We start from the raw sequence: 24,838 nt of genomic DNA, 5'->3' as shown, positions 1-24,838 counted from the left end.
AGGAATCATTATAGAGACTACTGCACAGAAAGAAAGAAAAAGAGCTGAATGGGAATATGATAACTGATATTGAATAGCCTTGGATATGCTGGATGCTCAATGGTTGGCAATGCGTGCTTCATATATGGAATTTAATGTAAGAATCCTCTTTCAATACCACATTGCTCATGAAATTGGTTTTAGCCATCTTAAGCCTATAATATTTGCTCTTTCTTTATTTCTTTCTTCCCTGGAGGTTCTCAAGTCTACAGGATTTACCAGCGTACAAGCTGTTGAGAATATAGCAAAACGTGTCTAGAAACATTTGTTAAGGTTTAATTAGATGTTTTTTTAAATCATTCAGAGTCTTCTTTAACCTGTACTCAAATCTATTTGATGGCGCAAAAAGAATGAACTTATCCAGTCTGAAGGCTCACTACATGCATTGACTTAGATGATTACATCTCTGTACCAACATTTCTAACCAACAAAACACCTGCGAAAGCCCGTGTAGAAGAAGCCTGTATGGTGCTTATCCAACCAAAAACCGAAGACGCCTGTTTAAGATACAGATTGGCACGAGTAGGCTAAAATCCAAATAACTATGAAGCGCTAGCATGATTCTTCTGATCATAATTTCACCACACCCTATTGGGCCCCTTAACAACGAGCTGTCCGTCTATTAGGAAAAGGAAAAATCTAATCACCCTTTCAGTGACTAAGGAAAAATCTAATCACACTTTCAGTGACTAAAAAGTCTGCAGAACCGGTGAAGACCAAACCCAGTATTCTATTGTACTCCTCAGCCTTTTTGAATCCTAGGAAGTGGTGTGCATACGGATTGAGAAATTCACCCGTTCATGTGCAATCTTGAATTGTCTGATAACCAAATCTAACTCAGAAAAATCAGATGCCCCTGATCAACAAATCACCTACTCTATAAGTAGTAGAGCCGCTGTGTTGCATAGCATTTGGAGAGTAGATGGAAATTTGCAACAGCAGCACACCCTGTGATAAGCAAATTTATGCCGTCCACAGCTGCAACTCATTTACTTGAGAGGAGTGATAGGAAAGCATAAAACCATGGCCAAAAGAATCGGAGCAGTGTCATCCAAACACTCAGAAGTTTGGGTAGTAGAATTTCTTCATAGAAGAACAAGAAATGCCAGCATCAAAGTTAAGAAAACTGTTGTGCATGGAACTTTATAGTATAATTACTATATTCACCGAAAACTATTGCAGTCGTTTAGCTGAACTGGATTACACCCACCACCAACAGTCGGCCACATATTGGAAACCCAATGTGAACCAAAGGTAGAAGAGAAAAGATTGATGAAGATTGGAGATAACATGAGACTGCTACTTAACAAACTTCCACCTTGGCCTTCGACGAAGTCAACCAGGTAAATTCTAGCTCCCCCTTAAAAGCCTTTATCAAATGAGGAATCTCATTGTCATACCTATGCACATACCGCTTCAAGAAATCTTCATCACTAAAATGCCACATACGAATCAGTTCTTCTTTCCCCTTAACTATATCTTGAGATCTCAAAATCCTCCACACTCTGCACCTGGGAACAATCCTTTTCTCCATACTATGCATTAAAAGCTTCGGATTTTTAGAAATATCCTCAGGCGTTAAGTTGAGCTGGTTAATAAAGTAATCCATCCCTCGCTTTATCTTCTTCTCGGAACATGTTAGAAAAACGGGCATTCTCCTGAACCCGACAAGGATTTGCTCTTCGGACCACCCTAAACTCTTGAAGAGCTCAAATTTTGTATTCCAAGTTGATTTACTCATCGAACTAATAGCATGTATAGCCAAAACAAAGAAAGGCGACCCGCCCTTGAATCCCAATTCTTCAACCCTACGGATGGTTTCCTCTAAAGTTTCTATCCTCTGCGTCAAAATTCTAGGTTGGGTCATGATCACCAGAGCAATTCTTGATGCAGTTATTCCGCGTTCTGTCATGAGATTGATATTAGGAAGCATTTTCTTTTCGAGGTCGCTAGTAAGAAGCCATCCGGATCGCTTTAAGGCTTTTACAACATTCTCAGGGGCGTGAAGAAATCCCTTGAGAAACTGAAAAGAAGGCACGACTTGGGTCTTTAGGCATCGACTAATCGAGTAAGGGTTCTGAACAACTAAGTCTGGAAGATCTGAAGCAGAAACTCCAAAGTCTCGAATGAATTGTAGTTTCGGTTGCAGGGTTGCCTCTTTTGCGGAGAGGACCCTTGGCCAGGAAGAGATGAGGCGTTGAATGTGGGTCTGGGTGAAGCCGTAGTTTTTCAGACACTGAACGATGGAGTCGGGGCCAGATGTATCCTCCAGTTTTATGCTATTGGATGCCTCGAGGGCTTTCTCAGGCGACAATCCACATGAGCCTATGAGGTAATCTAGCGTAAGAGATGGTTGTAATCTGGAGCTTGCGACGCTTGAAAAAGGATTGAAAAACTGGTAATGAAGAAGAGAAAGAAGGGTTCTGGAATCTCTACAGCTGGTTCGGAGACGTCTACGACAAAAAAGCGCGAGCATCGTGCAGCTGTGTAATTAACTAGAATGTAGAGTTTTCGATTCTTTCACTTACAGGGAGGAAGAAGGCCAGCGCCGAGCCGCTTGAGCAGTGAAAGGTTAAGAAACGAGAAACCCTCGAACCTCGAAGTTTGTAGAACGTTTTCCCGGCTTTTCACTCCAGATCCAGAATTAATACAAAATGAGAGAGGGGCAGTGTGCTGCTCAGTTCGTGCTGACTCGGTTCAACTCATCCTTGTCACTAAGATTCAGTGACTCATCCGATTCGACCCAGACCTTTAATTCACAAGGAAAGTGAATCACGTGTCACTTCGTTCTCTCAGGAACTGCTGAAACTGCTGAAAAGCATAAAAGTAAATTTTACTCCTCCTTCGGTTCTGTTTCGGTGTTTCCTCTCTGCCCTCTCCAACGGTTTTAATTTTCAAGTTATTAGGGTTCTGATCTGCAACTGCAAACTCTGCAAGAACTCATATTTGGATTTGGAAATCACAGCGAATCTATCGTGTCTATTCACATGTAAGTTTTCTTTCTCTCTTTCTTTACAGAATCAATGCCTATTCTATTCAGAAACCTAGTTCAAATCGGGAGTTGGAGTTTTGAACTCAATCATTCAATCTTTCCGAACTTCTCTCTTAGATCCATCTCCAGCCTCTCAAATGCTGGAAATGAATCAACTTTCACATACTCGTACCTTGTCAAGTCATGTGGTTTGTCTCCGGATTCAGCCCATTCAGCTGCCCAGAAGCTCAACCTCAAAGACAGTCTTAACTCCGACCTGGTTCTCACATTCTTTCGAGACCAAGGTTTCACCAAAATGCAGATAAAAACTATTGTCTGCAAAAGTCCAGCCTTACTTGCAGCCAAACCAAGCACCACGCTGAAACCCAAATTTGAATTTTTGCGGCGTTTAGGCCTTTCACGCTCGTGCGTCGCCAAGATCGTCTCTGGTGATCCTAGCATCTTGAGGAGAAGTGTGGCCTCTCACATGGTTTCGTCTATTGCCTTTCTTAGAACAATACTGCATACGGACGAGAATATCATCTCAGCCCTAAAACGCTCCACCCGGATTCTTGTCTATCGTCCTGACAAGATAATGCCCCCTAATATTGAGGTGTTGACAAGTCATTCAGTGCCACTGTCCAATATAGCAAAACTGGTAAAACTTCAACCTGGTGTGTTAATGGGGGAGCCCAGTCGCCTCAATGGAATTGTTTTAAAGCTTAAAGATATGGGTTTCGCACCTTTAAGAATGATGTTTATTAGAGCTCTTCGTGTGTCAATGACCATTAATAAATTGAACTGGGAAAAGAAACTAGAGGCTTTTAGAAGTCTGGGTTGGTCTGATGATGAAATCTTGGCAGCAATCAGAGTTGAACCTTTCTGCATGGCCAATTCGGAGAAGAAAATCAGAAAAGTGATGGAGTATTTTGTGAAAGAGTGGGGTTTTGAACCATCTGCTGTTTCAAAGCGCCCAATTGTTCTTGCACTTAGCTTGGAGAAAAGGATTGTTCCTAGATGTTCTGTTCTACAGGTTTTGCAGTCAAAGGGGTTGATAAAGAGTAGTCTTAGTTTGTTTCCCATACTAGAATTGAATGAGAAGAAATTCTTAGAAAAGTTTATAATCAAGTATAAGGAGGAAGCTCCAGAGATACTGAAGCATATGAGTGGATGAAGACACTTCTATGACTGGAGGTTGCAACATGAAAACCCCTTTTTGTTTTCACTTTGCTAGAATAATATCAATTCTTTGAGTTGGTGATTGCTCCTTGCCAATCTTGTGATTTACTTATTTTGACATACAACATTTAAATTTTCATGCTTTTGAAGATGGAAAACACTGCAATAATTATGCAAGAAGTTATTAATCTTATCACTGTTGTTTAAATGTTGTGCATTTCTACACTGCTTATCGTGATTGCAATTACTAGAGTAATTTTATCAGAAACCAAGCTTGTTAGTATCAGTTCTTGTTCCTATTCAAGAGTGTTTCATGTACAATCCAACCCTAACAAAACCATAATCAGTAGTTCATCAAATATTTCTATTTCTTCTTTTTTTATTCATTTATTTTTTCCTATGAAATATCTCTATATTTTTAAAAGTAAAAGATTATGAAAGAAAAAAAGTTCATGAAACTACTGTTCTGTAAGTGCTAACTCATTTTATTTTCTTGGTAATGGTTATAAGAAAAACATCTCTTATATTTCCTATTATTTTGCCTTTTCAAAGAAACTGAACGATTAAATGTCACTGTTTCTCATGGTTGTATAAAATTGCCTTTGCAAACTTTCTTTTCTGAAGAGTAAAAGGGATAAATTTTGTTCAAACGTAGTTTGGTAGTGCAAACTAGCAGAAGAAAACAAAGGCAAGCATCAATGTTATGACCAGACCTGGAGAAATAGAACTGTAGGAGAGTTCTGTTGTATGTCTTTATTGGCCAACTCTTCCACAACTAAGCTTGCTAGTATCTGTAGAACAATATTCTCAGCCGCAGAAAAGGAGCAAATAAACTAAAAGTCAAGGATGCAAATTTCAGATGTTGGGTGATTTGAACGTAACCCCCATGAAACCTGAAAGCCATTTTCCTTTGCAGATATGCATCATGAAGGTTACTCATGGAATACCTTCTATTCCATACTTTGGCTTATCCATCTCACTGCAAGCTCCTTTGAATAGTACTTGAAAGTTTTTTAATTATACTTCATTGGGTATATGTGCGTGCATGTAATGTTCCTATATGGATGTACCACAGCAACTACAAACCCCATTTTTCTATTCGCATTGCTCTTAAATTTTAGTAATGTTTTCATCTTTGCTCTGAATGTGTATCAAACATACAAGCTCATTCATAAAATTCAAATCTGGGTTGCTGTATCACGTAAGAACTCCCAAGTCAATTGACACAAGTCTGCTGTGGCCCTGCATGTTCTACTTGATCTTAGTCTTTGATTGGATTCTTATCTCAATCATCAATCAGAACGTTGCCCAGAATTTTATTGTTGACCATTAATTGATCAAGATTTTGATTCTAATTATTGGTCAACTGGTGGTTAGATTTTTGCAATCTTGATAATTGATTAATTACTGTTGGGACCCTATGGTTTTGATCTCTTATTTGGGTAGCGATCCAAATATGGCCATCAATCGAAGGCCACAATTTGAAGCTCACCCCATTACATTCTAGACCATTCATTATGTCCCGATTACTATGTTGTGATCCACTTCCTCTTATGAGATGGTTCCCCTCGTATTCTTGTCTACAGCATGTCAAACATAGGCTGCAGAGTCGGTGGGATCAAATTTCAGGGGAGAGTCCTGACAAGAAAAATAATGCCTAAAATGAGTTGTTTGATTGGAGTGAGTGGACAGCATTGTGAAGCCTGTAACTTGAGATTTATTCTCATCGTTATTGGAAAGATGACGGTGATACAGCCCAATGTGCCTATATTGATAGAATAGACATTCAAGAAGGAATAGTATCCATTGATTGAAGAATGAAGATCACTTATTAAAAGAATTTGCATGGTTATTCTCTGGTTTTGTTACAAAACCTGCCTCGTAGATCTTCAGAACTCTGGAAACTCCTCTTCTTGGTACGCAGGTTTCGAGAAGACTCTTCTCGCCTATCAAAAAGTTGTTGGCGTTACCTTGGATGGAGTCCTCTTCTCCGGGCTAAGCAACAAAAGAGCAGAGTAGTGAGAACACCTACTTGGGGTCCTAACCCAACTCATGAAGACTCACTGATTGCCACCATGGCCCTTGCTGCCTTCACAAATTGATGGGTTGAAAGATCAAATGCCATTTCAACAACCATTTCGAAGTTGACAATAAAGCCATCAGAATTCAGCATAAACAGTTCTTGGATTGGTCAAAAGCATTTCTGAAGTTTGACAATTGGGCACTTCGTGTTCCTTTAATATGTTCACATTGAATTATCCCAATTGTATGTCGACAACCTTAATAATGGCAGATTGGTGACCAACAATTGCTAGTGCTAATCTTATCCCTTGTGAGGTCAGAGAGAAGCCAATGAATAGGTTTCCTTCCACAAACAATGATCATAAAATAACAAGAGAAGGTTACTTAAGTTTCCAAGTTCGCAACTTCATTGAGAGTTTAGACATCCAATCTCCTAGCTAAGAGGATCCTTTATATGAAAAAGGCGTCCCCAACAATTGACATCAACTCAACCTGATTCTCTGGTATCATAGTTTATCTTAAGGCCTGTTTCCACACACTTTTAACTGCTACAAGGAAAACACTGGAAGATACTCACAATAAAATAAGATTTCTTATCTACGAAATTTGAAAAAGATTACTGGTATTTTGAGTAAAGTTCTATCTTTCTATCAACATCATACATCATGAATTAAGAAGGTTTAACTTGTCTTGAACTATTTTTTTCTTTTTCATATAAGAAAAAAAAAGAAAAAGAAAAAGTCACTGTAAAACATTCTTCATGGACATCTAAAAAAAACCAAAAATATAAAGACCAGATACCCTTCACCAGACTGGAATCCCAACAACACTACCAAACTCAGAACAAACCTTACCAGATCCAAACCTAAGGAGAAAGCAGTAGAAGCCAAGAGAAAAAAGCTAAGAACAAATGCTGATGGGTTGGGCAACGGGGCCCGCGGAGGAGCTCATCCCCTCAGCGGCACCACCTTGGTGGGCAGCAGGGGTAGTACTAGCGGCGCTGCCACCGATTTTACTGGCGCCCTCGAATCCCTCGAAGAAAGTGTCGATGTTTTCCTCAAATGCCAGATCGTTGAACAGGTCGTTCAAGTCGTTGGACTTGTCGTCCAAGGCAGCGGCCACCAGGAACTGGGAGTCAAAGCCGGAGCAGTCCATGGCGAGGTCCCAGGACTGCCCACCTAGGGCGTCCATGATAGAGTTCCCTTCGATGGGGTCGGGGTCCCCAGGAACGACATACTCCATAGCTTCTGTTTTGTGGGATGCCCCTCGGAAAGGAAAGGAGGCCGGTGAAGGGCGCTGCGGCGGCGGGGGTAGTGACGGCTCTGTCGGCGGTTGTGGTTGAATCTTTAGCTGCCTCAACTTTTGGCTTCTCACGTAGTAGCTGATATCGAAGTTGGTCACCGCGTTTGCTCCCCTGTATTCTATGGCTGCCATGTCGTAAGCCTGAGCTGCTTCTTCCTGTGTTCCTGCATGGCGGAAAAACTGAAAAATCAGAAAAAGAAAATATTTTAACAGCCAGGAACATCTCTCCGGTTACAGAGTCCGAAATGATGGCCGTTTTCTTTGTCTTGTCATCCTATACACGCAGCGTTTGATGCGTTTAGTAAGTGGGACCCATGTTGGGCCCATGCCTTGTGACATGTGTGAAATTTCACGTGCATGGCTGCATGCGCACGCGTCATCGACGGCAAGGATTATGCACGCTTCACGTGAGGTGAAAAGACGGGCGCGCATGCCGAATCACCCCTTCCCCGGTTAATCAAGCATATTCCGGCGACTCTTGCCCGCATGCAGAACCAGAGAGAGCAGAGGGGAAAGGCCAGAGAGAAGCGAGAAGAGACAAGAGAAAGAAACTAAAATCTCACCATAAGTCCCCAGGTAGAGATACTTGTTACCGAAGACACGGCCGATTCTTGCCTCCCACCGACCGTTGTGGTGATGTCTGAAAGCCGGCAGTTTGTCAGATACCGGCAGCCGGGAAAAGCCAAGTGTAAGTCAAGCAATCGATCTATTAAAGAATAAAAAAGTAAAAGAATGAATTAAACTAAATTAATATTTACCGAGCCACTCCCCGATATTTCGAAACTCCTCTGGAAAACCCACTGCTCCTTCTCCTTAAAGTGGCCAGATACTCCTCCTTTGTGAGTTTCTGCATTTCTTCGAACTCTTTCATATAGGTGCTAATCTGCATTCATGTATAGGAAATTTAAGAAATTTTAAGAGAAATTAATTTGAATATAAAACAAAAAGGACTGTAGACGGGATCACGAACAGGGAAATTGAGGATGGTATCAGGTCCCCAGTACTTAATAGCGGCCAGATCGTAAGTATGAGCAGCAGCTTCTTCATCGTCATAGGCACCTGCATTGGGAGCCGTAAAGTGAGATACTTGCATGAAAATGGACATGGAATCGAAGAAAAATAAATGGGTTCAATCGAAATCGGATTCCGCAACTTACCCAGATATACTACAGCATTGTAAAGACGGATTAGCCACAAACAGCAGAAAAAAAAAAGAGATTTAGTCAAGAAGAGAATCATCGCCTGTGGGAAACCAGAAAGCGGAAATGTCCCATTTTTAATCTATGTGAGATGTTTTACCTTGCCTTCCTTTCTTGTTCTGGACAGGATTCCAACTGCCCTTGTCCCACAGATGAGCTTCGTACCTTCCAGTCCACCTGTGCCTAGACATGCAACCAAGGTTCGCGTAAGCCATGAAGAAAAAGAAAATCTGAAGAAGTAAGAACAGTTCAAACATGATAGAAGAAAAAGACGCCAACTTTTATGGTAGATTCCAGCGAGGAAGACCCAGAAAGGATCAACGGAAATTCATTCCAACCAGACTTAATCTCTACATTTAGACTCACAGAGGCATTACTGAGAACTCATTCAAAAGAAACTAACAGGGAGGAAACCACCTTCGTAATTGTTATAAATTTCTGCTGAAGAAGACCTTGAGAGAGTCTACTTATGATCCATCTTTACCTGGTAACACCTCTATACATGGAGCTTCTCTTTCCTCCCCCGCTATTGGTCAAAAGGCGTTTCTCGCCGTTGATGGTTCTCTTTGTACGTTTGATTTTACTTCTGGCCGATTGAGAGGGAGACAGAGCCGTACTAGGATATGGAGAAGAAGAAGACGAAGAAGAAGGAGAAGGAGGAGAACGAGCCACAATAGGCGAAGAGTTCTTCATCTGGAGAAGAAAATGGGGTAAGATTTGTTGGAAAGGACCCTGTGCTCTCTCTCGCTCTCGCTCTCTCTTGGTACCAAGGTGGGCTCACACTCTCAATGGCGACTCCGGAAAGAGAGAGAGGTGGGGGGCTATTTATGGTTTTGTAAGAAAGGCTTTCTAACTTGAGTTAAAATCTTAACCCGGGTTAATTTGGGACCCTACACCTGGCTAGAAGGCCTGTCATGCTTCCAATGGGAGCACACGCTGAGGCTGCTCTCATGCATCGATGCCGCAGTTTGGCGCTGAGGAATCTCTCTCTCTCTTTCTCTCTCTCTGTGGATCGTTTAAATGAAAATGGTGACTCAGAAACGCTCAGGTTTTTTGGTTCAGAAACGTTTTCTGTAGTCTCTTTTGTACCCACTCGAGTGAGTAGCCTATACTTTGGATGGAAGTAAATCTCTCGCAGCCTAACCCACTCGGTGTAGTTGTCCGTTTGGCCATCAAATCTCGGACTTCTTTGTCCAGTTTTTGGGTTTTCTTCTGAGAACTTGCTCGTATCTTCTCTGCAGCAAAAAGTTTAATCTCCTGTTTGCTCAAATTTAAAATTGTACTGGGGATTCTACTTGATGTGCCAGTTCTGATCTCCAGTAACTCCCTATCTACTCTGTGGTTAATTAATTATCTTTTCTGCTTCTGGGAAATCAGGTTGCCAGATTGGAATGCTTGTGTCTGGTGCTTTCAATTCACCACGGTGTACACAGCTTTCGTGCAAGACATTTTCAGAACTACACACTACCAGAAACTTCCTTACTTGGACCTTCGAAGTCCGTTTTGTGGGACACCAAAGCTACTTTTTAGCTTCTCCGTTGAATGGCCCCAACCAGGCTAAACCAGTTGGGTGCTCTACTTCTACCCTGTGGCAATTGACCCATGTTCCAATGGGAAATCGTAGTTCTTTAGTGGTCTTAAGTTCATTAATTGTTATTCTATCCTAGTTAGTTCAAATTAGTTTCATAACACTAGACAAATTTGATATGGTTAATCTGAGTTTTTCAATAGCATCAATAAAGGACTTCAAAGTTCAAGTGAAATCTTAAATTTTTTCTAAACAGAAATGGTTAATAATGCAGAAGTTTTGTATTCATTAAGAGGATTGATAAAACTTTGGAACATTTTACTATTTACTAGAAACTAATATAAAAACTACATGTTGTTTTTTTTTTTTTTTTTTGCTTCTTAAAAAAATATTTTTTATATAAAAGGAAACAAAAGTCCCCGAAAATTATTGATGGATTTCCGATAAAATCATAGCCCGTTATCTCTGCGCAGAGCCTATCTGTCATCACTAATGGAGCATTTAGGATTATCAAACAAGTTTCAAATTACATATAACACACCAAATGAACAATTTAAATGTTTTGAAACTTTTTAGCTGTCACAGGTAACGACATAAAAAATAATAATGATGGGTTGTAATGTTACCACATTATTTGGTGGCTATAGTGATAGTGATTTTCTGATTTTTAATAAAAACTAAAATAAAAAATTACTTAATCAAATATATTATTACGTAGTTGATAGAAGAAATTTCCAGAGAACGAATTTGATTTCTTATTATTGTGTCATTTATCAATTATCAATTAAAAATAATATAATCATAGAATGATATAATAGCACTTTAGTTGATCCCATTAGGAATAAAAGTGTTAAAAGATGGGTCCAAACCCACACATCCAAGTATATTAGAAGATAGGTTCAAACCTATATGACCAAGGAAGACCCACATATCCAAGAGAGTTAGACAATGGGCACAAACCCACAAATCGAAGAAGGCCCATATAGTGATGGCATGAATGTAAATAAAGGGTCATCTCATAAAGATGACATTAATGTAATTAGTTTCAGGTTCAGGGACATAATTATAATATTATGGTTTATTTATCTATAAATTGAACTTCGGAGAGAGGGTTAGGACATAAGTCTATACCCTTTTTTCTTCCTCCTGTTTTCTCCCCAATATGTTGTCTCTCTTTTTCTCCATGAACTAATCCATAAAGTCCTGAAAATCAATATGGTATCAGAGTATTGATTTTAGGATTCTTTCTTTTCTTTGCTCATATTGCTACTTCGGTTTTCTGGTTGATTATATCTCTCTATTACTGGTAGTTGATGGTATCCATTTATCTATGAAATAGTAGTTTGTTTGCATGTTGGTTTTTTTTGCACTGATTCATACATGTTTGGTAGTGTTCTCATTGTGCAAAAGTGCACGTCTACCAACCAGACTCTAGTGTCAGCACAAATTTTCTTACTGCTAGCGCAAGTTTTCTTATATATTTGGAGTAGTTGTTGAAGTTGATTACCAACAGCAGACTTTATACAAACGATGAAGTTTGAAACCAAGTTTCAGTTGGCTGTTTCTAGTCGGCAATCTCTGTTTTTGCTGAGTTGTCTGCATCGTTGAGTCCATTACATTTTTTGACGAGTTAACTTGACTTGGCCCACTTGCTCTTTGATTCTATATACGAGTCGAGGTCCCGAGTTCTCTACTGACTCCTCCCGTGACTCTTCTATATTGGTCTGATTCCTGACTCGGCTCAAATCTGTCCCTTGTCTCCGACTGGAATATTATCTTGAATTACTTGACAACTTCTTACTCGGTCAGCATATTATTTGGTGCACAACTTTCTGATGGACTCTCTGCGGATTATTTCATGTATCCTTTTTAAGGACTTTTATTATTTGGTACATGTTATTTGGGCCCAGGCTCATTCCATTGTTGTTATTGTGTCTCTCTAACTGAGACATTACTATTGAAGGACTTCTCAATTACTGACTATTATCAGTATTGATTATTCTGATAAAAAAAAAACACATGGTGGCCCCAAGTTATTATCTTTCGATGATTCCCCATTACCCTCTTATTATTTTTTAAAATCGCTTATGAGCAATGCCTAGAGACCCACTACCTACTAAGGATAGAAGTGAACCCAACATCCAGCGTGAATCAAGTCTATTATTCACCCAATACCCTAAAAAAGTGGGTAGTCTCTATGCCCCACAGTTGGACTACTTTTTCGCCTTTGAAAATGAGCAGAGATATTTCTGACTATGACTATTTGACTAGAGTATGAACTTTGTCATATAGGTAGAGTGAGAAAAACAAAGATATCTCCAATTTGAGAGAGAGTGTTGGAAGATATGATGGACTGTTATTCTATACACCATTGGCAGGAAATTAAACATTTATGATATTCTCTCACCCCCAGTTTGAGGGAGAGTATTAAAAAATGGGCCCAAACCCACATACCAAGGAAGGCCTAGACAGTGGTAACATGATTGTAAATAAAAAGTCATCTCATAAACATAATTCCAATATGATTTGCCTAGCAAAATTTGGAAGCAGTCCTGCCTTTCCATCAATTGAAGCTCAGAAGAGCTTGCGACTCCGAAATGAAATATATAATACCTGAAAGCTACTGCATCGTGCTTTTCTTTAATTTCATATAGATGTTAAAATGATACTCGGATTTATCCACAATTTTGCCCTTTGATAGATGTTTGGTGTTCATTATAGATGTTTGATTTATCCACAAAATATATGACCTGTAACAGAAAGTAGTCGTTGGCAGCATTATGGAATTTACACAGATTGTCAAGAAAATCTAATTCTACAGAGAAGAAGACCACCAGAGTCTATTCTGTTCCTATAAATTACCTTGTCAAATAGCATTCTCTCAGCTGACATACAGAAACCGTAGTCATCTGCATAGTACCTTGGTCCTGCTTTCCGTGGTTTTGAGCATTCACTATGATACCCCTTTTCAAACGTCTTCACCAAGTTTCTTATGCTATCAACATTATCTGTTTCAGATGATGCCAATGATGTCAGAGCATTTCCATTTTGAATGAGGTTGGGACCTGACAGACTGATTTGATCAAAATTTGTATGCGTTCGGATTATTTCACTGCTACTGCTGCTTGGTGTCAAATCTGGATGGTCGTGTATAAAGGAGGCTTGAGATTGATTATCTGAGTCCTACAAAAGAAAAAGGAAAGCAAAATACTTATAACAATGAAATTGTGGAAATTCCTAGTCTTTACTTAACACTAATTGTAAGAATCTTAGAAACTGCCTTTCAGAAATTTACCTTGTTAATGTGGACACGACCATCAGAAAAGGAAGTAGAGGCAGTTGAACCTCCGTCCAAAGGAAAACCACTGCTTCCCGATGAACAAGTAGGAGCAACTGAGTTGAAAAGTGGATCCTCAGATGCAGAGAAATCAGAACTATCAAAAGTTGAGATTGATACGCATTCATCAAAGTAGTTCATTGCTTCCTCTTGCAAACGCTTGGACATCTTACGCCTTTCTATGCTAGTCTGCCATTCCAGTTGACATGCTTATGAATTAATTTAACAAAGTAGTAAAACAGATCCCATTAAGTACATTTAGAGCATCAAATTGCATTAATACCATGTGCGAACATTCCTCCCACCATGTTAGTAATTGTAGGAAACACAAAAGGTTAAAGGGATACCATGAGCAGGTAACCCCTGTAGCTATAAAAGTAAGTCATCCCAGGCAACACATCCAACACCAATTGACATATAATTACTCAATAGAATGGCAGTTGCCATTCATTAATACCCTTCACGTATGTGCAACCCAGTAGAACCCCTTAACCTACCTGACGTAACCCTCACCCAAGAAATTCACAAAGATGACCTGCTATAGTTCTTTTTTTCAATTGTCATTGTCTAGTTGACTCATATAGAGCAATGATCAACAACTTTAGCAGCATATTTTAGTATTAGTCCCACATGAGTACAATAGGTTAATGTTTTGGCTTTTCCTCTTTACACAGAGGGACTTCCTTTTACTTTACCTGATCTATCTACCAAGTATAAAACTGAAGTTTATCCAACATTGGATTTGCCCTAGGTTCAATTAAGTAATTCCTTTTAGTTATTTCTCCACCTGCTTGGGTCCAACCCCAGCATTGACCGAATACAGCAATTGGCTATTCAGAAAGCACATTGAGAACAGAGCTCCATGGCATGGGGGAGTAGGTAGAATGCTACTAGACACATTCACAACGGCAAGCAGATAAGTCCCACGTGCTGACCTCCATACAAGTACTCAACTATTACTCAAAGATGGTTATAATCAACTTGATGTTGAAGGAAAATGCAAAATTCCAGCATACCTTTCTCCTTGGAAGAGAATGACATGTTTCAGGAGTCTTTGGATTGGGCAGAACCTCCTTCAAAATTCTACCCAGTTCTTGCCCCCGCTGCTCTTCAATTGCTAGATCTGCCCGAAGTGTCCTAGCTCGCTCCTGGGACTGCATGTGAAAATCCCCATTCAAAAGAGTGATTCCTTTCCTTCCAAGAAAAATGAAAGTTTTAACAGAATATGTTAAGTAAGAAACCTGTTCAAGCTTTGTTGCATACTCCCTTCTGATATCAGAAAGTAACTCAATCGCATTTGGGTTCACCAACTCTGGAGGAATATCTGTCACATTGGTTGTTGAGAATATAGCAGGGTTCTTTCCTCGAACAGCCTAATACAGTAAGATTAATGCAATGAAGCAATAATAACAATTAAAACTGAAATACCAATAACAACGATCCAATTAATTGAAATTTATAGATGTTAAGTGCATTAGATTTCAGCTTTGGTCTAACAGGGCACTGAGGACCCATTTAGAGCTACTAAAAAAAATCATTTGCAAATGACCAACAAATTGTATAATCTTCACTTTCAAAAATCAAAATCTTTTTTTTACAGGTAAATCATAAATATGATAACATGCAACCCGCAGTTTAAGCAAGATAGCTTCTCACAGCGTGTGTCCTTGCACAGCAGCTTTTACGGTAAATGTGCAACAGTAAATTAGAAAAACAAAAAGAGATCTTTGGTTTAGGTGGTTGTGGTGAGAAACTACAAAATAAACATGTTTCCAGTCAGATTCACAGATTGCAAGAAGAATCCTGAATGAATACTACAAACATGTTAGACCTAAATTAGTAGAGTTAGTGTCCTTAGGGTGCATGCTGACAAGCTTGAGTCTAATAAGGGAGCCTCTGTGTAGGCTGCAATGGTGCCATGAGAAAGACAGAGGGCAATTCAGGCATTAGGAAAATCAGTTGAATTTGGATAAGTGACTATAAAATTAATGAGTTCTGAGTGAATTCAGGCAGAAATCTATTCCAAAAATTAGGCTATGCTTAGGCATGAGTAGATTTGAGGTGGCAAACCCACTTTAACAACCCCCCCAAAAATGATTTTGATCACTCCTATTTCCAGCCCTAATTCTCCCCACCATCTACCTCCCTCACCTCCTGCAGATCCTAATTCCTTCCTCTCTCAATTAAACTCTGTTCCTTCATCCTTCACCACCAAACTTTGTATCTCTGTCCTTTCTTTCCTCCTCTCCATTTCCACAACCTCTTAACCCAAGGACGACTCTTCAACCAGACCTCTCCACCATCACGTCCACATAAACCTTGCTGTCCTCCCTCATGCAAGTAAAGTGAAGCACTTCTCTCCCCTTTAACAAGTAAATGATCACTACCCAAGTAACTGAGACCACAACAAAACTCATAGTCAATTTTTATAATTTTTCTCTAGTGATACGTCTTTATTTTAGCTTCTAAGCACGATATACACATTCCTTCTTGCTGATTGAGATCTGTAGGTTAAATAGTTTGGTTATAACCTAAAACATCAATTACAGGTTGATAACTTACAACAATATGATCTACATAGTCAATGATTAACTCAACAACACAAAAACTTACATTTTCAAGATCATTTCGTATCTCAGAAATGGCCCTTCTCACTTCAGATCGAACAGTTTCATATATTCCATGGCTGTCTGCATCACCTGCTGGATAATCACTCTGAGAAGTCTGTAAAGGAAGCAAAAAACAGCAGAAAATCATGATGTCAAATCCATGATAACAATCAATCAGCCATTATCGTGTAAACAACTAAAGTTCTACTAAATCACAGATTTTGAAACTCAGGCTTTCTCACTCACCTTCATTTGCTCAAAAACTGATCTAATTGTCTTCTCTTCCGCTTCTGAATGAGAATTTGAAGAAACTCCATCCTCCCTATTTGGTGCTCGCATACATGACTAAAGAACCCAATCAACAAATAAATTGAATAACCTCTGTAGTAAGGAAACTGCCAAAAAAAAAAAAAAAAAATATCTCGCTTTTCATGATTTCAAGCAACTTACAGTAGGTCCGTTTGAAGGATCCAAATGTGGGTGCCTACTGGACCATGTTTGCAAACTCTTAGACAGCTTTGTTACCTTGGATGCATTTGTGACCAGATCAGCCTCCCTTTGACTATTCACGACAAAACTATTTTTATTTTTGTTTCGAAAATCCGACGCTACGGTAAGTTCATATTCGACTTCACTCTGCACAAGCAATAAACAAGAAACGCATCATAATTAGTACAAAACCACTAGCAAATACTATCACTGTATTCATAGTCCATCGAATTCAAACCTCAGAATTCCCATGAGAACCTCTTGACACAGATCTACGCCGTCTGCCAATATCCACTCTTGATAGACTTCGTCCCACTTCTCTTCGTGGACCTGAAAATTGTTTCGCAGACTCGGAGCTTCTCGAGACTGACCTACCTCTTCTACCATCCAAAATGTTCCTGTCCGCTGACTTCGGATTACATTCATCAAACCTTGCCAAAGCGTCGCCAAACTTCGAGATTTTTATTGAATTTTCTGGTTCAAACCCTTCCGGCGATGAAGAACTGGTAGTAGAGAACAGGGGATTATCCCGTTTATTCGAAAAATCGACCGTATTTGACGAAGATGATAAAGCGGAGAGATCGGTGTAACTCCTGGATAAAGCGCTAACGCTTCTCGATCTTCGAGGTGCAACTTTCTTCTTTACGTGATCTGTATTGATTTCCTTCGCAGGAGCCGGGGTACTTGAAGAAGTTCCGAAATTTCCCCTCTTAGACGTCGATTTGAATGCCGAGGTCGCCATTTTTCGACCAGATCAAACAAGAGCAGCAAAACCCATTCTTCAATCTTTCAGAAATTCAAATCGAAAAGACAGAAGAAACTTTAAAAAAAAAAAAAAAAGAGCTTGAACACCTCAATAATTCCTCCGTTAGAACTAAAGCAACAGGATATGAGGGAGGAGGTTTCAGAAGAAATTCAAGAAGAGCTCACTTGAACAACACGTTCAGTATCCCAACCATCCGACCTGAAAAATCTCGGAACCAGATGAGACACGGTTCCGAAAAGGCAAGAGGGATTTGGAACGAAGTGGAACCTCGGTAGAAGATAAGACAACCCTAACCAATCTTTTTGAATGAGGAACTATTTCACAATCAGCAGATTTTGAAAGCCAACATTGATTGATGAAGTCATTGCAGGAATAATTTTTGGACGAAACGGGTAGGTGATTGAAAGAGACATATTCCAAGTGGGTAACTTCCTACCGTCTACAAGGTGACTGATAACTTTTTCAATTTGGCATTTTCTTACAAGACCAAACGAGGATCAGTTGCAGTGAGAAGCATAACAGAATCTAAACTATGAAAGGAGCCGACAATTTCTAAATCCTTACTCCTATATGACCAGTTTTCTAATTAATTACAGACGTCGGCTCTTCAAATCATTTGCTTTTTATCTGGGTGTCGTCTTTACATATAACAATAGAACAGCGGATACTCCCAAGCCTATTTCTGCTTTTGTCTTCGAGCAGCGAAAGACTTTCTCCATCTTCCCTCCGAGTTTCTTCCTCTCCCCATCGACTGGTCAGTGGTGATTCTTTCTTTTTGCTTTCTCGTTCCTTGCCCTATGTGTAAGCCATTCTAGTTTTTGCATTTAGTAACGTACATAAACCACAGGTTGGGTTAACGTTGTTTGTCTTTTTTGGTATTGACGTTTCGTTTTTGTTAGTGATTTGGTGGTAATGCGCTCGATCTTTGCCAGCTCCACCCCAAATGGGAGTTTAATATCTCATTACACATTGAACAAAAGAACGCTGCCAATCAATTCCAAATGTTAGCGACAAGCGCTGGTGTGAGGATCACACCGTCGTAGAACATACAGACATGACAAAGGTAATAATATATGGAAAATGTCTCGAGAACAGTAACTCCATATTTGATCTAGGAATCTCTTAACCGTCATGATAAAAACAAAAAAGGGTTGAGATTAATCACTCAACCATTACAAATTTCAAGAAACACTAAAATGCCTTTGGCTGCTGCTATCCTCCTTCCACAAATTTACATAGACCGTGACAGATATCAACTTCTCCGACGATAGCGATAGCTAGGACTTGGAGCATCAGCTTCGTCAAAATCCAAGTTCAGAATAACATCCAAACCACCAAGCTTGCTGAAAGACACCTCTTGAGCAAATGTATAACATCCAAACCACCAAATTTGCTCAAAGACACCTCTTGTGCAAAAGTATTGACAGTCCTCAACTCATTCTCAAGTAAAACAATTACGAGGCTCAACTCACTCTATCATTGTCTGGTGACAATAATGACAAGACTAAACACTAAACAGAAGATATTGCTAAGTACATCAACTAAACCGGAGACTTGAGGTAAAGCAGAAGATAGGAAAAAGCAAAATGCACGCCAAAAATGGCTACCAAAAAGATTCTTCTGACACAAGTAGCATCCACTCCAGCAGCTAATCCGTGTTCCCTCCAATAAGTTCGACTCTTTGAAATCAATAAACTGATTCCAGAATGACAATCTGACTAAAATCATGAGAACAGACTAACCAAAGCAACATCCTGCACATCTAGCATCAGTCTCTCATGGAGGATGTGCTAGATGATTTAAATTGCCAATAGTCAATAATATTAAGCACACCTGGAGGAGGCTGACCTTAAGACGCATTCTATGAAACCTTAGTAAACTTAATATACTGCTTTCTCCCCAAACAGCAAAAAGATTTACCAAACTAAACAGATATCTGGAAGTAAGATTTTAGATGTATTACTCCAAGCAAACTTCCATAAAGATTCAAAAACACTTTAGACCTAAACCCAAAGTTTATGATACATACAACCAAAACCCAATTCTCCTGTAAAAACACAGACAAGAAAATGAACCAGTATTCATTCCTGAGAGAATATTAATCATGACAAAAACCACTTTTTTAAGTATTTATATAAGGAACAAGCCAAAAAACCTAGTCCTTAAGTGCCAAACCTACTCAAACTAAGAATTTATAATGGAATCCAATGTAAGGACCCATTTTAGTGGAATATCCACTGAGCAATTATCAAGTAAAAGTCCATTAGAGTTCTTTTAGAAACTTACAGAAAATCACAAATTCTATCAGAATTTTTTTTTTAATTTCAGTTTGCAACCAGAATAACAGATTTTGGAAGAAAATCATTTTAACTTTCAAAATATAAACATATTGTACCTGAATTACCCAACCCATCAAAATAAAACTTCTCCACACTTTTCATCATCCAAAACGGAGTCCAAACCCAAATACAGTCCATAAAAAAAGAACAACCTAGACCTAGCCACATGTCCAGCTAAAATGTAGCCAGTTTGCCAAGACCTATTGTAACAATGAATGCTTTCATTTATTCTGATAAACTTCAAACACTATATCTATAAATTAATAGAAATTTTTATTTATTTTTCTATTAATTTTTTTAAAGATACAAGTAATTGTAACAAAAACATTACTTTTAAAACCATTGTTCTAGACAGTAGCTCCACAGTCTAACCCAGTTCCATTCATGAAAGGATAACATCCAAAAAAGGTTCAAATTCAACCCAACACAATAAAAAATAAGGACCAATATGAGGACCCAGCTAGTTGAGAACAATCGCAATCATTACTGGACCTATGAAAACTATCCATAATACAAAATATCATGCAGTCACAGTGAAGACAATAATTTACGAGGTAAAATTAAAAGTAAAATGTACTCTACATTATTCTTCTCATTGATCTAATACTAAGTATTTACCTTATCAATGTCAAAGTGGGTGCTTATAACATACCAAGTAAAATGAATTTGAGACGATTTGTGAACTATGACAAGCATCTGATACAGCAAGTAAAACATAAAGCTACACAAGAAGTCTTTGGTCTTTTATACAAATAATAAACCTCCTAATCATTCACGAATTTGTAGTTGACAATTTTTTATAAAAAAAAGCAATCAGCAACTATGACTTGTTGACTATAGATTGATAAATTTCCACTATATTTTTGGCACCAAAATCCATCAAAAACAGATCTGCCAATTTCTTCTTCCCAGATACCCAAAATATAACTAAAATTCTGCTCCCTAGCCCCCAACCTAAACTTATTTATCTCAAGGAAAACTTCAAATCCAATTCCATATTCCTGGACACTAAAATTCTGCTCCCAAGACTCAATGATCTGAACTCACTAACTCCACTCTCCAGGAAAATTTCTAACCCTGAAGTTTAGTTTCATAATGACTTAGACATTAACATATTTGTGTTACAGAGCTGCGAACACAGATCTTAAACAGAGATAAAAATGTTAGATTTAAAAGAAAAAAAAAAAAACAAATGAAAAACCTAATCTACAACTCGTTATTTCAAGAGGTTGAAAAACTCCTAGGCAATAGCACATAATGAAACTAATAATGAGAAGAAGAAGAAGAAGAAGAAGAAGAAGAAAGTGAAGAAGGGAAAAAGTAAATAAACAGTTATACTAGCATAAAGCTGTTGTACTCAATTTTTGAATTTTCTGCAGTGAGACGACCAAATGATCTGCCTGGCATAAGAGTTTTCCATGCAGATCCAAACAAAATAGTTTAATAATAAACATATTTAAAATGAAGTAATATAATCGTAATGGTAATCAGTAATTTTTGTAAACACAAATGTTAAAAAAGTATCCATATTGTAATACACAGGTAAGATTATTAGTTTACACAGTAGAAAAAACCTCCAAAATTTAATCAAATAATTTAGCTGAGAAGCAAAACAAGAGGCAATTCAAGGAAGAGCACCCATTTTTGATTCAGTAAAATCAAATTGTTCATTTGCCTAGACTTAAAAGATACATCGAAGCTTTTACAAAACCAAATAAGAAAGGTAAAAATACAATGTCATTTTAAAGGAAAGAAAAGTTTCAAGTCTTCTTGTGAACCTAAAGTAGTAACTTATATAGTAACCAAATAAGATACTTCATCGCATAAATAGAGACTTCTTTAGCATGAGCACAGAGGCAGGTACTTCAGAAGAACCATCTGTTGATAATTAAAGGGATTGATGCACGTATATATCTGCACAATGAATAAGAAAACCATAAAAAACAAATTTAAAAAAAATTAATATTTCCAAAATAGGAAGTTTCATGCTGGTTCCAGAAAACAAGCAGTTGTAATATAAAACTCAGGAAGCTTCTAACTTTGGATTGCAAATTTTAGAAGTGCAAAATTCCAGTCACTTACCAAATAAACACTAACTAAAAAGTATAGAAAACATGTCTCAACTAATGAGGACCAGACCGTATAAATTACTGGATTCAGGGAAAGGCATCATGAAGAACTCGCAAAAACTGACGAGCTGCAAACAAAAGAACTCTTTATAAATTAAGTCTACTAAAAGATGGCAAATACTTCTCTGTGTGGACATTCTAGGGAGTAAAAACAAGCACCAAATCAAGCAACAATAGAATGAAGATTATGATTTAAATACATAATTCTTCACAAGATGTAACAGAATCTCCTATGCAAAAACGGGACAAGAATGCACGGCATTTTTTAGTGAAAAGGAGCACACAGAAAAGCAAAGGTGGAGATAAACATCCCAAAAATATCTCAAGAAGATGGATGTAAACATTACTTGATCCACAAAATATTCTAACCATAATACCAAAACATTAAAGAGTGCAAACATCAGCACAATTCTCAACAGATAAACTTGTCGAATCTAAACTTGCATAGGCGGTTTCAGCTACCAAACAATTAAAGCATATAAAACTTAAACCATTTTCACATACGAAGCAAAAATCTATCAAACATTTAGTGCCACCTATTAAAATAAACCAACATAATAAGGGATTTGACACCTAGACAATCAGCATTACATAAAGGAAAATAAAAAATATCAGGTTAAGAGAGGAAATAGTACATATTCATTTCATTCTTTAATTAAAAAATATTCTACCAAATAAGGACACACAGACGTTGCTCCTATTGTACAAGTAAACGAAGTTCTTCCTCATGAAATACAAATTTACAGTTTCTAATGAATTACGAACTACTATAATTAAAGGAAAGGTTGCTTCGTGAATTCCTGAATCTAAATCCAACTCAGAAATTGTTCGACACAAAATGGGCATGTAAATACAGCTTATGCAATTCTACCAAAAAAAATAAAAAACCATTCTTTCCTAAATAAAAGGACCAGTAAAGTGTTAATAATAAACTCCTAAAAATGCCTTTAAGAAATAACTCTCTGCCGTTTCCTTAAAATAAACACTTCACTGTTTTTTCAATACTAATCATGAATAAAAACAACATACTCTAAATCAAGAAGTACAAAAATCAATACTAAGCTAAGTGAGTTAGTCATATATAACAAAAGGGCATACCCCCTCAATTCACAACATTTATCAATAAATACTTTTTAAGCCATAAACATTACCTGCCACAACCTACCTAATGGCCCATGTATGGTGCAACCCCACCCAAATGGCCCATACCCTGTTGTGACCTTCCTGCATTAGCTTGCCCCATTGGGTTGTTGGCGTAGCTGCCCTGTATTTGAGGTTGGGTCCCATATCCTCCCATCATATTCGGACTAATATTACTTGGCTGACTAGTGTACCCGGTTTGAATTCCATGACCCGTATTGTTCACCATTGACCCAGGCATGTTCTGATTGACCGGAGCAGCCATCCCGGGAGACCCCAGTGACCCAAAGAAATTTGTTAGCCCAAACCCTGTACCCTGGCTAGCTAGCAAAGCAGCTACAGCCTGACCCAACGGATTAACAGCGGCAGCTGGTGGAGCCCCTTGATTAAAGGCCAAGGCACCCGACGCCGGTGTCATCATGTTCCCAGGAGCTGCATGGTTTCCCACGCCGCCAATGAAATTCGCGTTATCGTTTCGAGTGAAATTGGAGCCAGCAGCAGGGTGATGGCCATGATGAGGATGATGGTGCTGATGCTGTTTGCTCGGCTTCGGTCCATCGATAGCCTTCTGACAATGCAGGATATGCCCATCAAAATTCTTGTGTGGATCCTCTAGCGCTTTCCTGGCACTCTCTACAGTCCTATACACAAACAAAGTAAATCCTTTCGGCTTCCCGGTTTGCTTGTCCAGCCCTAGCGGCCCCTCCTCAATCTCCCCGTACTTGGCGAAGAACTGTAACAATCGTTGCGGATCAATATCCGCAGAAACATTACTGACATAGATTTTACGTTGTGTGTATTCCGAAACAGGAGGTGCTGGAGGCGGCACGGGCCCAGAAGAGGCCAATTGACAGGCAGTCATACGGCTGCCTATACGTTTCTGGGGTTCCATCAGGGCCTTACGGGCTCCGGTCCGATGCTTGAATAATATGAAGCCGTACCCTTTAGATTTCCCGGATAACTTGTCGCATACTGCATTGCAGTCCTCGATCTCGCCATACTTCTTAAAAGCGTTGATTAGGGTTTCAGCAGTGGTGTCCCACCCGAGGCCATGAACAAAAATCTTCCGATGAGCCGGATCCACATCGGCAACCTTATTAACGCGCTCAAGGACATCAGGGTGTTTCAAAGCAGCCTCATGAAGGAGCTCAATTAGCTGTTCCTTCGAGAATGGATCGATGAGTCTCGTCAATGACTCTGAGTCGCTCTCATCCTCGGATGCGTCTGCACTGCCGTCTCCAGTGTCAGAAGTGGCTGCTGAAGTCGTAGGATTGCCCGCATTTTCAGTCGGTTGGGGATCCTTCTGGTCTTCTTCCTCCTCGGGGTCCCCTTCCTCGTCGTCTTCGTCCACTTCTACGACGGCAGGGTCTTGTGCCTGCTCTTCTGGTTCTTCGTCTTGGTTGTTCTCGAGCTTTCGCTTCTTCGCCATGCCGAGATAGAGAAACAGCGAGAGGGAAAATGCAGATCAGGGACTAGGGTTTGGAAGCAAACTTGAGTCACCTGACACGGAATTTCAGACCCTTATACGAGAGTGATTCGAGATTAGGTTTTTACCTTTTCACCTCTCAGTAATCTGGAGACTGGACTCTTATTAAACCCTACTTCCAAAGAATCCAAAGAGAAGGGCAAAATGGATGGAGAGGGTAGCAAGAGTGTAATTTCAAAATGGTCTTGTTAAATGGTAATTTTAAATAAAACATGCCCAGACTTTATTTCAGTAAATATAATTAGTTAAATTAAATTAAATTAATAACTAACAAATTTATTCAACGAAAAAGTTTAGAATGTT

The 24,838-nt window shown here is 38.9% G+C and overlaps 5 protein-coding genes across 8 annotated transcripts; 1 reads left to right on the top strand and 4 right to left on the bottom strand.

The window, feature by feature from the left end:
- Positions 1-321: 321 nt before the first annotated feature.
- On the bottom strand, positions 322-2,640 carry LOC137960388 (transcription termination factor MTERF4, chloroplastic-like). Its single transcript, XM_068808000.1, has one exon. It carries the CDS (start codon positions 2,513-2,515, stop codon positions 1,343-1,345), a length of 1,173 nt encoding a protein of 390 aa, XP_068664101.1. The 5' UTR covers positions 2,516-2,640; the 3' UTR covers positions 322-1,342.
- A 285-nt stretch (positions 2,641-2,925) lies between these two features.
- Positions 2,926-4,347, top strand: LOC137960389 (transcription termination factor MTERF6, chloroplastic/mitochondrial-like). The gene has a single exon (XM_068808001.1). It carries the CDS (start codon positions 3,063-3,065, stop codon positions 4,182-4,184), a length of 1,122 nt encoding a protein of 373 aa, XP_068664102.1. The 5' UTR covers positions 2,926-3,062; the 3' UTR covers positions 4,185-4,347.
- Positions 4,348-6,919: 2,572 nt separating this feature from the next.
- On the bottom strand, positions 6,920-9,441 carry LOC137960458 (ethylene-responsive transcription factor WRI1-like). Its single transcript, XM_068808094.1, has 6 exons — positions 9,197-9,441; positions 8,813-8,895; positions 8,484-8,572; positions 8,272-8,396; positions 8,077-8,153; positions 6,920-7,677 (listed from the first exon to the last, which is right to left on the bottom strand). Exons 1-6 carry the CDS (start codon positions 9,403-9,405, stop codon positions 7,112-7,114), a joined length of 1,149 nt encoding a protein of 382 aa, XP_068664195.1. The 5' UTR covers positions 9,406-9,441; the 3' UTR covers positions 6,920-7,111.
- A 3,545-nt stretch (positions 9,442-12,986) lies between these two features.
- LOC137959867 (uncharacterized) lies at positions 12,987-17,756 on the bottom strand. Its single transcript, XM_068807271.1, has 8 exons — positions 16,914-17,756; positions 16,637-16,822; positions 16,433-16,531; positions 16,191-16,301; positions 14,819-14,950; positions 14,594-14,731; positions 13,536-13,766; positions 12,987-13,423 (listed from the first exon to the last, which is right to left on the bottom strand). The coding sequence occupies exons 1-8, from the start codon at positions 17,415-17,417 to the stop codon at positions 13,040-13,042; spliced, it is 1,785 nt and encodes a 594-aa protein (XP_068663372.1). The 5' UTR covers positions 17,418-17,756; the 3' UTR covers positions 12,987-13,039.
- A 3,647-nt stretch (positions 17,757-21,403) lies between these two features.
- On the bottom strand, positions 21,404-24,560 carry LOC137958972 (UBP1-associated protein 2A-like). 4 transcript variants are annotated; one of them, XR_011114030.1, is made up of 3 exons: positions 23,061-24,560; positions 21,863-21,977; positions 21,404-21,694 (listed from the first exon to the last, which is right to left on the bottom strand). XR_011114030.1 is itself a non-coding variant. In XM_068806209.1 (2 exons), exon 1 carries the CDS (start codon positions 24,476-24,478, stop codon positions 23,075-23,077), a length of 1,404 nt encoding a protein of 467 aa, XP_068662310.1. In that variant the 5' UTR covers positions 24,479-24,560; the 3' UTR covers positions 21,404-21,694; positions 23,061-23,074. The 4 variants fall into 4 exon arrangements, 2 of the variants coding, with proteins under 2 accessions (XP_068662310.1, XP_068662311.1); XR_011114031.1 differs by having other exon boundaries at positions 23,075-24,560; XM_068806209.1 differs by lacking the exon at positions 21,863-21,977.
- Positions 24,561-24,838: the final 278 nt, after the last annotated feature.

The sequence above is a fragment of the Aristolochia californica genome, unplaced genomic scaffold (assembly GCF_029961685.1).
Source record: "Aristolochia californica isolate CCGP_79_NKW_82.1479 unplaced genomic scaffold, dmAriCali1.0.hap1 SCAF_3, whole genome shotgun sequence".
NCBI classification, from domain to species: domain Eukaryota; kingdom Viridiplantae; phylum Streptophyta; class Magnoliopsida; order Piperales; family Aristolochiaceae; genus Aristolochia; species Aristolochia californica.
The sequence above is the reverse complement of the archived record's forward strand: the minus strand, read 5'-3'. Positions and strand labels throughout refer to the sequence as shown.

Bases quoted from the DNA above. Each gene is read 5' to 3' on its own strand.
- LOC137960388 (XM_068808000.1), bottom strand. From the start codon at position 2,515: ATGCTCGCGCTTTTTTGTCGTAGACGTCTCCGAACCAGCTGTAGAGAT.
- LOC137960389 (XM_068808001.1), top strand. From the start codon at position 3,063: ATGCCTATTCTATTCAGAAACCTAGTTCAAATCGGGAGTTGGAGTTTT.
- LOC137960458 (XM_068808094.1), bottom strand. From the start codon at position 9,405: ATGAAGAACTCTTCGCCTATTGTGGCTCGTTCTCCTCCTTCTCCTTCT. The intron at 8,896-9,196 runs GTAAAGATGGAT...TTGCATGTCTAG, and splicing joins ATGTATAGAGGTGTTACCAG to GCACAGGTGGACTGGAAGGT. The intron at 7,678-8,076 runs GTGAGATTTTAG...TCCGCCATGCAG, and splicing joins TCTCTACCTGGGGACTTATG to GAACACAGGAAGAAGCAGCT.
- LOC137959867 (XM_068807271.1), bottom strand. From the start codon at position 17,417: ATGGCGACCTCGGCATTCAAATCGACGTCTAAGAGGGGAAATTTCGGA. The intron at 14,732-14,818 runs GTTTCTTACTTA...TTTCACATGCAG, and splicing joins ATGCAACAAAGCTTGAACAG to TCCCAGGAGCGAGCTAGGAC. The intron at 13,767-14,593 runs GTATGCTGGAAT...CTGGAATGGCAG, and splicing joins ATTCTCTTCCAAGGAGAAAG to ACTAGCATAGAAAGGCGTAA.
- LOC137958972 (XM_068806209.1), bottom strand. From the start codon at position 24,478: ATGGCGAAGAAGCGAAAGCTCGAGAACAACCAAGACGAAGAACCAGAA.